Genomic DNA, 13301 nt, shown 5'->3' on the forward strand with positions numbered 1-13301 from the left:
ATAAATTAGCAGAAGCTAACGCTAAACTACTAAATAAATTAGCAGAAGCTAACGCTAAACTACTACAAAAATTAGCAGAAGCTAACGCTAAGCAGATAAACTCTGTTTGCAGACGACCTCCTCTTCGTCCAAGTCGGCCGCCGGTTCCACCAAAGTTCGAGTCGTCGCCGCCGCTTTAACCCCAGAGGCGCCGAGCTGCTGCTGGACGGAGCGGCCGAAGGTGATGATGAAGGTGATGATGAAGATGACTTCCTGTCGTCGGATCCGGTCCTGCAGAAACTGGAAACCGACTGCATCTCGGTGCCTTGCTCAGCAGCCTCACACTAACATTCAGGACCCAAACCTGCTGCTGGGGGCCTTGTAGCGCCCCCTGCTGGCACCACAGGATTCTGTGCCTTGCTCATGGACACACTGGACAGAAGTCAAAGCTGGGGTCAAAGTTCAGACGGTAGAGTTGGAGGATCAACGCAGTGTCTGATTGGACGGAGGAGGAACCAATCAGATTCTTTATTTCCCCTTGAACTTGGATTAAACCCGGAGAAAAACGAATCTGAAGATGTTTTCAGTCCAACATTCACAAATGTTTCAAGCTCAAGTTTTATACAAAATGTTCTGATGTGAGAAGAATCATTGCAGTCGATTCGTTTAGGAATAAAATATCCAACATCACCGTTTCTTCTTCTTCTTCTTCAGTTGGTTGCTCCCCCCACCGTGTTGACGACGGTTCTGACCCGCTCAAATCTTCAGAACCTTCTGGACCAAACCAGTTTCTACATCCAATCAGGACCAGGAAGTCCACTGCTGCAGGACTTCCTGGTCTCTGTCCAATCAGAGGGCGGAGACACGCCCACTCTCCATAAAGTGGAGACTCTCCACATATTTAACTTTATGAACATCTTGGGATAAACGTGCCATAGAGTGTTGAAAGCATCTGGAATATCTGGTTCTATTTTACCAATTTAAGGAAAATTTGTTTCAGTTTTCAGGAATTTAAAGTATTTAAACTGAGCAGCAAATGAAGGAGAAACAGGAAATTTATCTGAGATAGAATAAGATAGTTGGATGTTTTCCTTTCCTTCTCTCCTCATCCCTTCATCCCTCATCCCTTCATCCATCATCCCTCCATCCCTCCTCAGCTGTAAGTCCAGATCTTCTCCTTCGGCTGCAGCGGTTCCCTGAATCTCCTCAGGTTCCTCGGATTGTTTCCTGATTTTCTGCAGAAGAAGAAACTCCGGCTCCGTTCCGCTGCTTCGTCTCTAAGTTGTGTGTAAATTTGAGGCGGAGTTTGGATCCGGACCAGAACTTCCTCCTCCGTTCTCTAAGTGGTTTTCAGAGAAGCGTGTTTAAAGTTCCTGAAAGCATCGCCGTTATCTGCTGCGTTTCGTCGCATCCTGCAGCGCTGCCTCCTCCTCCTCCTCCTCTTCGTCGCCTCTGACCTCAGACTGAGGAGAGGAAGCTGCGGTTGCTCTGATCGTCACTCTGAGTGCTGCTGCTCTGCGCTCCAGACCCGACCCAGAGGCTCCGGCGCTGTGCAGCATGGCCTCTTCGCTCGCCCTCCTCTTCCTCAGCCTGCTGGGCTCCGCGCGCGCTCTTCCTCCTCCTCCTCGGATCTCCTTCCTGCTCAGTAAGTCGTCAGCTGAATGATTATTGATCGGCTCTGATCGGCAGGTTGCAGCTTTCAGACGAGAGGATGAAGAAATGTCAGCGTTCATCTTCCTCTCTGACGTTTTCCTGCCTCAGAGCCGATTCTGATTCTGCTGCTGTGGTTCCGCCGTTTGGGTCAGAGAACATCTGATCAGAAAAGTGCCAGAAGTTTGTTGGGTCCAGAGTGAATAATGCAGCTGCTGCGCCCGGTTTCATCATCTCCCAGAGGAGCGAAGGCGTTCATGATGCTGGAGCAAAACAAACTTTTCAGCCTCGTGATTTTAGTGTCATCTGAGTTTTACGTCAGATTTTCTAGCAGCTTTTATTTGATAGTTAATTTACAGGAAGGTGGGTAACGAGAGACGGGGGAAGTCATGCAGCAAAGGTCGCCAGGCCGGGAATCAAACCTGCGACAGCTGCGTCGAGGACGAAGGCCTCCATATGTGGGTTGTGCTGAACCGCTGCGCCACCGCAGCACAACCCATTAGTCAGATTTCTAATCAATTTAAGTTTATTGAATCAGCACAAACAGGTTATTCAGTCCAGAACCATCCAGTCAGCAGCGGTTCTGGTTTCCTGACCAAGCATGTGGCGACAGTGGACAGGAATCACTTCCTCTCCACTGAGAGGAAAACATCCAGCAGAACCRGAACCGGCGCTGGTGAGACAGGAAGTGCAGAGAACCAGAACCGCGTCGCCGTCGGTTTGTTTTCACGCTTCAAATGAGGAATCTGATCTGGGATGTGGGCTTTGATTCCACCAGACGGAGCAGAGCGACGCCTGGAAACGCTTCCAGGGTCCGATACTGGAACCGGTTTGAAATCAAACCAGAACCGAGYCGTCAACATGGCCGCCGCGCTCAGCATGTCTGCCTTCGTATAACCTGAATGTGATTTTTCAAACTGAGCTCAGATCTGCACGCGAAAGCATCCGCGTCGCCACGGCAACCAAAACACAGCCRGTTAGATGTGTTTAAAAGCCGATTATTAGAACGAGCTCCTGATTCCTGATGCTCTGCAGTTTCAGAACCAAACGGGTTCAGACGGCTGGAAATGAAACCTGGCAGCTACTGAGGCCTAAAAACTACATGCAGCAGAAAAACACATTTCTGTAATCAAAGTTTCTGTGGTTATGTATTCACTCACTTAAAAATAGTTCAATAAGTTGGTCAGACAAGCAGCTTATAAAAATACTGGAGAACAAAAACATGCAGGCTTTGCAGACCTGTTACATCATGAAAGGAAATTATTGATTATTAGATTAAATGCTTATCAATATAATTCCACAAACTGAAACCACATGAATTTATGTTAACCGATCAAGCAGATTAATTGTTTATGGTGTAACGTTACTGATGRCTGAGGCGACACTCTGACCTGGTGTTCCTCAGGGAGGTGTAGTGGTGGCACTTTATGTTTTTAAGGATTTGAGGTTTCAAACGGGTCCAGAACTTTCCTACCGGATCCTGCGATGCCTCCAGGCCAGAGACGGGTCACGGCTCCTCCACCACCTTCAGACCTTTATCGATATTTGTGTTTTGCTGTTTTTAATCATGGCATTGTGTCGCTCAGAGGCGTTTTGTTTCCTGTGAGATAAAATTCGCTCTGCAGATTATTTAAAGGCGCTCAGACAAAGCAGCGCTTCTCTGCAGCTGTGAACCACATCCTGTCTGAGCAGAACCCCCGAAACGGGAAGCTGCCGCTGAACTGGTCAGCTGACAGAGGAACCRACGTTTCTTCACCTGGCCTGTTTTTAGATCACCTTTAATTTAATCTGTGACTCAGACCTCAGTGGAAACGGACGGAGGCAGACCTGAGATCAGCGACGGTTCCTGTGGGTTTTCAGATCAGCCAAACACTTTGACCTCATTTTGTCRCGACGCTCACTAAAGGTTTCCRCTAAAACCCTGAGACAAACTGAGCAGACGTCTGATGAGACAGAGTTGATCTGGTTTCCGGTCGATCTTTCTTTATGCATTTAAAAAAGTTCTTTATGTATAAAACAGCCTTATTGTTAAAGTCATTTTGTATAAATCTGAAAACAGAAACTCCTCACGTCCTCCACCTGTGAAGCGGTGCAGCAAATAACGTTTATTCTGTACCCAGAATGCATTGCTGCTGCAATGCACGCAGCAAACAGTTTAAAACCTCCTGATGTTAGTAAAACTGAACCGAAGAATCACTTCCTGAAGCACAAAACCTACAAGTGTAATGACACATTCGAACCTGTAGAGGGCGCTATGCTACATGKTAGTGCATGTTGTGTCATTSACATGGTGGCTATCAATATGGTTGAACTTGGTGCTGCAGGATTAGCTTACCCTAAACACCATGGTGGTGTAGCGTGCTAGCGCACCGAATGTTTGCTTAGCGCTTTAGGATTAGCGCAGCTAGCTTTTTCWTTAGCGGCGCCGACTGCTGGTTCTGAAGAACCGTTGGCTCATCAGACCAACCGGTCGTGTTGTTTCTTCTCAGACTCACCAGAAAGACCTTTGGTTCACTTCAGCCTCACAGACGTCAGCARCACCACCACACTGTTGCTTAGCAACGACAGCTCCACCCTTTACGTTGGMGCTAGAAATGCCATCCTCGTATTGAACGTCAGCCGGAGTGATGTCATCAGTCTGCTGAAGAAGGTGAGCTCCCAGATCATCCAGGTGAAGGCGTCTGACTCTTCCTGCTTTGACATTCAGGTGTTTGTTGTGTTCAGGTGACATGGAGTCCGTCAGAGACCGACRGAAGAGACTGCGTGAAGAAACAGCAGGACCCGGAGGTAATGGGGGTCCGATGAGTCCGATTCCTCCCAGAACCCGGCCTGAGGAAGAGAAAACGCTTACCGCTGCTGCGTTTCGAACCCTGAAACGATCTTTTCTAATATTTCCATCATACGATGTTTTAACTGCAACATCAAAAACAGAGAAATGCAAGAATGGATCAGAGGAGCTGGTCGGTTGGGTCGGTTCTCCAGAATGTGGGCAGGACTGAGGGGTGGAAAGGTCATAGATACGGGTTTTATTTGAGAGTTAAAGGAAGAGCTCTGAGTTTTACTAAACCACGATTAACTGATCAGATCTGCAGCTGAGCATCGTCTGCATAGTAGATGAGAAATGGGCCAAACASACAACCCTGTGGAACTCCAAAGAGTTCAGTGTACAAGTAGTTTTAAGGTATTTTTCACAGRCAGAAATTGTACATSTCTTTATAAAGMGAAGGTCACATGACTGTTGGRACTTTCTCTGTGCGAGAAACTCAGAGTTTCCTGAACCGAAGGTCTGTGGTTGAAAAACACGCCAACCACTGGTTTAGCACTTCACTCAACCAAAGATGATTCAGAACCTACAGGAGGAGATTCGGGGCCCATTTGACTGTTTTAAATGGCTTGATCTCCTCTCTTGCCCCATAAATGAAAACCTTCAACACTTGATTACCTCCAGCCTCAGAGCTTCAGAAAGTCGCTGTGAATTTTCAGTTGCTCACCATGAAAACCAAACAGACGAGCCGGAACAGCCATCCGGTGACCTCACCCTCACATCTTCATCGATTAAACCATTTAGGAAACGGAGTTTTGCTTCATCTCTGCGCAGTAGGAAACCATCTGAGAGCCAAACTCTTTCCTGCAGTTGTTCAATGTAACATCTGCTCCAAGTTCATCTGGGTTGTTTCCTTTCTGCCTGCAGGTCGACTGTCAAAACTTTGTCCGTGTTGTTCAGCGAGTGAACTCCAGCCACCTGTACGTCTGCGGCAGCAACGCCTACAACCCTCAGCAAGCCTTCATCGTGAGTCTTCATCCTCTTTTGAAGGGCAGGGATGGAAACAGCTTAGTGACTCCAGTCACAGCTTCTGTTTGTCTCCTGCAGGACACGGAGAATCTGCTGCTGGTCCAGCAGGACCAAGCTAGAGGGCGCTGTCCGTTCAGCCCTTCTGAACGGAGCGCTGCAGTCATCATTGGTTAGTTTGGGTTCTACATTAGATCTACAGACAGGGCAGGTTACAGATACGTTTATGGATATTAGCAGCACAACATGTTGAGTGCAGTTTCTATTTGAAGTCTATAAAAACTTAAGAATCAGGAAGAAGCTTCGCCACACATGGACTGGACCAAGACACTCGTCTGTTGGACTCCTGGAGACTCTGGCCTCACCATGTCCACCCCTACAGTCTGCCTGATCCCAGAGAACCACCTGCTGCCTGAACAAGCGCGGTGGCACCGTCCTCCTCAGGAGCAGACGGTTCTGGAGCTGCGTGAAGTTGACACCCCACCCACGTCAAAAAATCCAGCAAATAGTCTGAATGGTTAGAGCTCCGTTTGTGCAGCTTTTGTCTTTGAGATATTAAAAGTTATAATTTAGTAAATATATTTTCAATGCAACGACTTTCATTTCATCCAATTTCTTGCATTAAATGTGTATGGGCTTCAAGTATTTTGAAAAGCTCCACATGTTTGGCGAACTTTGACATAGTTCTCACACAACTGGGATTGGCTCCACCCACACTGTAGTTGCATTGAAAATATATTTACTAAATATTAAGTACATTACTTGGATGAACTTTGAAATAATGACACATTTCCGTTTTACTCGGCAAAATCTTTGCTCAAGCAACTAGCAAATTGGCCTTTATAGGCTCATGTAATTTTTTTACACGTTTGCTGCATAATCAGCAGACAGTACATCAACAATGTGAATATAATTCTTCAGACCCTCCGAAACCAAAGCAGTTGAACAGGTTATACACATTACGTCAGGGTCAGGCTGCATGTCCTTTATTAGCAGGATTCAATTATTGTGGAGAGAAGTGAAAAAACATTGCTATCTTAAAACATTTCTTGAAATGAGACATTTTTTCTTGTTCTAAGTCTTTAGTGAAGTTCAAAACAAAATGTACACATTGTACAACAGCTGAGAATCTGAAGAATTACAAGAAGTAGCCCACACTTAGGTTTGATTTGGAACATGATAGGGTGACGGTGACGTCATCGGCCAAAATTATAACTTTTAATATCTCAGAAACCAAAACTGCACAAACGAAAATTTTAACGGCACAAACCTGCACAAACGGAGCACTAACCATTCAGACTATTTGCTGGATTTTTTGACGTGGGTGGGGTGTCAGCTTCACACAGCTGGACCCTCTTGAAGCATCTTGTTGGGAGCTGAACTGCTCTTCTTCAAGCTCTTGATGAGCTTGATAACTTTCAGCTGCTGCTACGCAAGACTGATTAAACTCATAATCATCATCCTCTGCTTATCCAGGACCGGGTCTCTGTGGCAGCCGTCTCCTTTCCCAGCCACCTCCTCCGGCTCCTCAGGAAGAAGCCCAAGGCGTTCCTACGCCAGCAGAGACGTATTGTCCTCCCAGTGTGTCCTGGCTCATCACCTCGGTTTCCTCCTGGAGGGAAGTGCCTGAAACATCTCCCTCACCAGGCATCCAGAAAAGATGCCAGTCACCTCAGCTGACTCCTCTCGATGTGAAGGAGCAGCAGCTCTGCTCCAGAATGACTGACCTCCTCACCCTTTCTCTAAAGAGCCCAGGCTGAAGAGGAAACTTAATTTGGCTACTTGTATCCAGGATTTCATTGTTTTAAATCATGACCCAAATTTTATGACTGGGAAATTTGTGAACAAGATCCCAAATACCGTATTTTCCGGACTATAAGGCGCACCGGATTATAAGACGCATGCATACAGTCAACAACAACAACAAAAAGGTTAAAAGTTCAGCAATGATGCGGCTTTAGCGAAGCTCGGACAGTGAAGGCAGATCCATCAGCCCAGGCATCCAGTCCATCCACACCTGGTGGTAACTCGCCCGGCGCCGCCTCCCCGTCTCAGTAAACGTGTCTGTCGTCCGTCGCTCCCTCGCCGCTTCTTTTTGAACGGCCTGTTTACACCGATGTCCAGCGGTTGGAGTTCTTCTGTTAATCCTCCCGGAATGACGGCAAACATTAGTTTGCTTCACTTCCTTTTCCACGGTAGCAGTGAGATGGGCGGCAGTGATGATCAGGGACAGTGATGGTGGAAAAACCTGTCTGGTTTTTACCGGAGGCGTATGCTGCAGAACTCTGACAACAAGTCTCTGATTGGTTTATCGCTGCCAGCGTACAAACTGTACACGTTACGTCTCTGTGTCAGAGTTACCCTGACCCTATTTTTGAGAAAATTTAAGGCTTTTAGGCTTTTAGATGCGCCTTATAGTTCTGAAAATACGGTACTTGAACTCCTCCACTTGAAGGAGGAACTTCCCTCCAAGCTGGAGAAGACATTTCAGCCTTTCCGGTGAAGAACCATCGTCTCTGACTTTGTGGAGCTGATCTGTCTCTCAGCCACCTCACAGTTCACTGGCACAGCGCACGCTGTAGATCTTGGTCAGAGGAAGCCAAAGGACGCATGGCTTCTGCAAAAAGCAAGAGATGAAATCCACTGATCCCCCGGCGGGACCCTCCAGCTCTTGGCGGTGCCTAGAAATCCTATCTGTAAGTTACGAAAAGGACTGGTGACAAAAGGGCGGTCCTGCCGAAGCACCTGGAACCGTGTTAGTGTCGGCGATGCGAACCAAGCTCACAGTACAGAGGACGGATAGCCTCTATCCGGAGTCCGTACCCATAGGGCCCTTCCTACAGGTGCCCACACAGACCCTGCATTGGTTGGGGAAACTGCCCCCAACCAATTCATCGACCCTGCAAACGGTGCATCTCTGCTCCATGTCTCCTCATTAACCAAACCCTGCCTCCAGTTTGAACTGAGCAGACCATGTGTTACTGATCAGTGTTTCTCTTGTCATGCAGACCAGGAGCTCTTTGCTGCCACAACCACTGACTTCCTGGGGAAAACACCACAAATTTCTCGATTCCTCAGCAAAGATGGCCGCCCAGACATCAGCCTAGACTACATCAGTTTACTGCAGGGTGAGTGGATACAATCTCTGAAGTGTACCTGTAGAGGACTCTGTTACTGTCCTGAATCCTGACAGAAATAAGCTCACAGAAAGAGTCGGACTGATTCAGAAATCTGTCCTCTCGGGCCCCTTTTAGCCGATTTCACTCAATCATCTTAGAAATTATTGTCCTTTAGTGGTAACATTAGAAACTGTAATCTTTAATCATTTAGAAATCTGTGCCACATGACCACACAGAAGTGGGTTTAATGCGAGATCACAGTTCCTCATTTCACCCTGAGTGATTCAGTTCCCCTTTGTGTCAACGTTGCTCTCATTTTGAAACATCCTGTCCTCGTTTAGAGATTGGCCAACAGGAGAGACTTGAGAAAACCCTTTAACTTTGCTAAAGTTTCACATCTGTTTGAAGATCAGTCCATCTGCTCCCAGATCTCTTTTCCCTGCATTCATACCACCTGAGTTTCATCTTCAGTCAACACTTTCTGCATTTTCAGAGCCAAGATTTGTGAGCGTGTCGTTGGACCCGGCAGGACAGAAACTCTACTTCTTCTTTTCTGAAATCGAGGAGGAGTTCGGCCTCATCGACAAGTCTCAGATTCCCAGAGTGGCTCAAGTCTGCAAGGTTCTGGAGACGCAGAGCAGCGATGTGTGACCCGATGGCGGATCGGAGATGATGACGCTCTGCCGCTTTCACAGGACGACGTTGGAGGAGAGAGGATTTTGCAGAAGAAGTGGACATCCTTTGCCAAGTCTGCCCTGCTCTGCCAGCCTCCCTTCAACATCCTGGAGGACATGTTCGCCCTACAGCCACCAGAGGGCGCCGACGCCTCAGAAACACTGTTTTATGGCGTCTTCACCTCCCAGTGGTGAGGCTCCGTCTAATTCCTGACGGCGGTGCTTTACTGACCCGGATAACATGAGAACCTCGTTTCAGGTCCCTGCGGCCTGAGTCTGCGGTTTGCACCTATAAGCTGAAGGACATCCGAAACGTGTTTGCTGGACCCTTTAAGACCCTGGAGAAGGAAACGTACAAACTGCAACGCACAGCGGGACGAAAATACCTGGGACAGGTGAGAACATCCAGACGTACCAAGGTACCACACCTGGCATGGCATCTGTTCAGCAGATGAAGTAAATCTGGGCCTTTAGTTCAATCTGTAGGTCGATAAAACCATAAACTAACGCAGAGCTGCGTAAAATGGTGTTAATGATTCTGCTTCAGTCTTTAGGTGTGGAAATGATTCTGATCGACTAGAGCCTGAATGACAAATGGAGACATTAACGTGTGTTTTTCACAAAGAGCGCCGCCTCTCAGACCCTCAGTCTTTAGCAGGAAATGTCGACATTTCCGGGTGAAACAGGACAAACTTCGGACCAATCCCGCCCCGCCTCCCGGAGCTCTGGACCGGAAGGAGCGGCGCACTTTAACGGTCTTCCTGCCGTCCYTGACCTTCATTTTGTGAATSTTKCTCACGGTGAAGCTCGTTGATCTTCCGGGGAATTTGGGGAAGAAACGAACCGAGTCCAAATGTTTGCCTTAAATGAAGTAACTATCGTTCATTTCTGTAGTTTCTTCTTCGTTTTGGCGCTTTGCTACGTTCCAGTACCGTGTCTCCATGGTGACGCCATGGTGACGTGTCTCCATGGTGACGTTAAAGCGCCCGCGCTGTTTAAATGGATTCTGAATCGCAGGAACTGAAAACTGGGATTCTTATTAACCCTTTWTTTTTTTKTGACACAGCCATAATATCGATCCTTGTCGTTCTCCCGACAGTGCGGCCTCTCAAACTCCTCCGACTCTGAGCTTTCAGAGGTCAGGATGAACTTTCTGACCAGCAGCAACGTGGAACCAGTTGGGCCGGTTCTTGTTTCTCCTGAGCAGAAATACAGCCGTGTGGTCGTAATGAAGGCAACGGCGGCCGACAGCCGACAGCACGACGTCCTGTTTCTCCTCACCGGTGAGACGCTGAACTCGGATTAAGTTTCTAAAAGATGCAGATTAGCGGACACATTTCCGCTAATCTGCCGACAGCTGGGCTAATCTTCTTTTCTTTAGCACTTCAGTGTTTTTTGCTAGCTTTGAAATTGGTTAGCACACTTAGCTTCCCCTAAGCTACATTTTCCAGAGTTGTCTTTGTAAACTTTCACTAAAATAAAGTTTCAACGTTTGTGTTGAAGTTTCGGTTGCAGTTAGACGTTTGTATTCATGCTCTTATTTTGAAGTCTCTCTCTGTTTCCTCTCATGTTTCTTTAGAAACTTTACTGAGCAAGTGGGAAGTACAAAACAAACGAATGACTGAATGAACGAATGACTGAATGAACGAATGACTGAATGAACGAGTTGTACAGGAGAATGCAGCCCTTGCATGAACAACCAGAGATGTCAATTAGACAAATACATGCAATAATTTACATATTTGAAATGTTTTTATTGCTGTTTTCCACCTGCGTGGCGCAGCAGGAGCTGATGKTTTTTCTGTACCCAGAATGCATTGCTGTAGCGTTTTAGCGTTAGCTACATTGGTGTAGCGCTTTAATATCATCAGAGCAAAAACTGTTTAGTGCGCAGGGTTAGTTCGGTTAGCGGTGCCATCAGAYGTTTCTGAACTGAACCCTGATCAGAATCATTTCTTCGCCATCCAGAGTCCGGGTTCCTCCACAAGGCGGTTCCTTCGGATCAGGGCCTTCGAGTCATTGAGGAGATCCAAGTGTTCAGGAAACCTCAGCAGGTCAAGAGCATGATCCTGTCTTCCYCCAAGGTGCACCTCACACCACCACGCCTGCAGGTCCTGCGTGGTTCTGCTGGTTCACTGTGTGGTTCTGGTTCTGAAGGGACTCGTGTATGTGGGAACGTCTGAGGGGGTGACGGCGGTACCGGTGGCCCGGTGTCTGACCTACCGGAGCTGCAGGCAGTGCGTCCTGGCCAGGGATCCTCTGTGTGGCTGGAGCCTGACCCGCAGAACCTGCACGGGTCTGGACGGCGCCGAYGACATGTGAGTGGATCTTAATCACCCAGAACATCAGAAATGATCAATAAACTGGTCGTCTGCTGCTGGATTAAGATCAACCTAAATGGCCGAGTCGGGAAAACAGCCGAATGTTTGTTACTGTAAACACCTGATAAGTTAATAAAATAGTAATAAATGAAGGAATAAGAACTGGTGTCCATCAAAAACATGCAGAACTTTTCTCCAACATCCAAGTTTATAAAAGGAATATGAAGTCATTTTTAACCTAAAGCTGATTCATATTTACTTAAAAATTTTACATTGTCACCTTTTTAAAATAACGGCCAAAAAACCTCTTTCTTTCCAAAAGATGTTTTAGGCCAAAAAGTTATTTTTGTCACAAAACGGCCAATATTTTAGAAAGGTGACGACATCTTGATTATATTTTTCACCTACAGAGGTCGCTACTTTTTCACCTGAGCAATGCATGCTGGGCCGACAACCAGGCAAAACGCCTGGACTGAGACGAAGCTTTTCATGAGCTGCTAAGGTCACGATACCTGCTGGAACCAGCTGAAGAGATCGGCTGGTGATCTACTGTGTACGCTGCTAGCAGCAGCTAGCGCTGCTAGTGGCAGCTAGCGCTGCTAGTAGCAGCTAGCGCTCTTAGCAGCAGCTAGCGCTGCTAGTAGCAGCTAGCGCTCTTAGCAGCAGCTAGCGCTCTTAGCAGCAGCTAGCGCTCTTAGCAGCAGCTAGCGCTCTTAGCAGCAGCTAGCGCTGCTAGTAGCAGCTAGCTAGCAGCTAACCCAAAGAAAAACGCGTGGAAGTCATTTTAACATACTGGAGAAATGTTTTGACGCTGATGCTAACCGTAACCAGTTAGCAACCGACGCTCTGAGCAGCTAACTCTCCTTTCAGGTTGGCAGCAGCAGCACAAACCTTTCACCTCTTTCCTCTTGTCATCTTCTCTTTGAATCCTCTCCGCTGCAGATTGAAGCAACTGAACGTTATATTAGCACCTAGCGTATTTCATTCACCCAGGATGCATTGCGGCGTAAACAAAATGGCAACATCTGTGTGACAATATTTAATTTGCATAAGCTAAACAGCCTTGCAGTATTTTTGCTGTATTGTTTTTACATCTAAAATCATTTTWAAAATATTTTTTATACAAATGTTTTTATAAAAGCTATAGCTGCAGCTAACAAAAATAATKAATCCTTAAATACTTTATTTAACAAACTCCCTAAGCTGGAAGCAGTCGACCAGAACCACGACGTAAAGAATGAAAGCTGCTGCAGGAGGCAGTAAAACATGTTTGTTTTCTTAGAGTTCAAGACCTGGATGCCAACATGAAGGCCGGAGCAGATCAGCTCTGGAGCGAGTGTCCAGGGCTGATCCCGCAGCACCGAGGTAGCTTCCCTCACATCCACACTACCAAACAATCAGCTGTGAGGGAAACCTTCACCGGYTTCCGTCCTTCTTTCCTGCAGACGTTTTGGTCTCGCTGGGCAAAGTTGTGACGCTTCCGTGTGTGAAGCCGTCTAACCTCGCCGYGCTGAACTGGAGCTCCGCCGACGGCGCGGGTCTATCGAACCAGACCTTCATCCAGGCGGCGGACGGCAGCCTCCACTTCCTGGCCTCCGCCGCGACCTTCGGGAGATACCAGTGCCAGGCGAAGGAAGGCAACGTCAGTGAGGTGGTGGAGAGCTACGACGTCCGGCCAGAGGTCAGTCCTCGGCATCTGTCAAAGGTCAACCAGGATCCGGCGACCCCGGGCCCGGAGGAGAGGTCTGTTGGGACCGAGGAGCCGGCT

General features: G+C 47.5%; 2 protein-coding genes across 2 annotated transcripts in view; both read left to right on the plus strand.

The window, feature by feature from the left end:
* Positions 1–669, plus strand: part of LOC103477510 (disintegrin and metalloproteinase domain-containing protein 15-like) — a 33370-nt gene extending 32701 nt beyond the window's left edge. Inside the window, exon 21 of the mRNA XM_017309307.1 lies at positions 113–669. Coding sequence (XP_017164796.1) covers positions 113–179 — 67 coding nt within the window. The 3' untranslated portion in view covers positions 180–669. The remainder of the gene's footprint in view (positions 1–112) is intronic.
* Positions 670–764: 95 nt separating this feature from the next.
* The window catches only part of LOC103477509 (semaphorin-4A-like), a 16274-nt gene continuing 3737 nt past the window's right edge, over positions 765–13301 (plus strand). The window contains exons 1-14 of the mRNA XM_008430662.2: positions 765–1624; positions 4119–4279; positions 4354–4416; positions 5321–5419; positions 5501–5591; positions 8428–8547; positions 9032–9159; positions 9234–9403; positions 9472–9607; positions 10312–10495; positions 11181–11296; positions 11370–11530; positions 12816–12898; positions 12979–13298. Of these exons, the coding sequence (XP_008428884.1) occupies positions 1537–1624; positions 4119–4279; positions 4354–4416; positions 5321–5419; positions 5501–5591; positions 8428–8547; positions 9032–9159; positions 9234–9403; positions 9472–9607; positions 10312–10495; positions 11181–11296; positions 11370–11530; positions 12816–12898; positions 12979–13298 (1920 nt within the window). The 5' untranslated portion in view covers positions 765–1536. The remainder of the gene's footprint in view (positions 1625–4118; positions 4280–4353; positions 4417–5320; positions 5420–5500; positions 5592–8427; positions 8548–9031; positions 9160–9233; positions 9404–9471; positions 9608–10311; positions 10496–11180; positions 11297–11369; positions 11531–12815; positions 12899–12978; positions 13299–13301) is intronic.

Source organism: Poecilia reticulata, linkage group LG16, assembly GCF_000633615.1.
Source record: "Poecilia reticulata strain Guanapo linkage group LG16, Guppy_female_1.0+MT, whole genome shotgun sequence".
Lineage (NCBI taxonomy): Eukaryota > Metazoa > Chordata > Actinopteri > Cyprinodontiformes > Poeciliidae > Poecilia > Poecilia reticulata.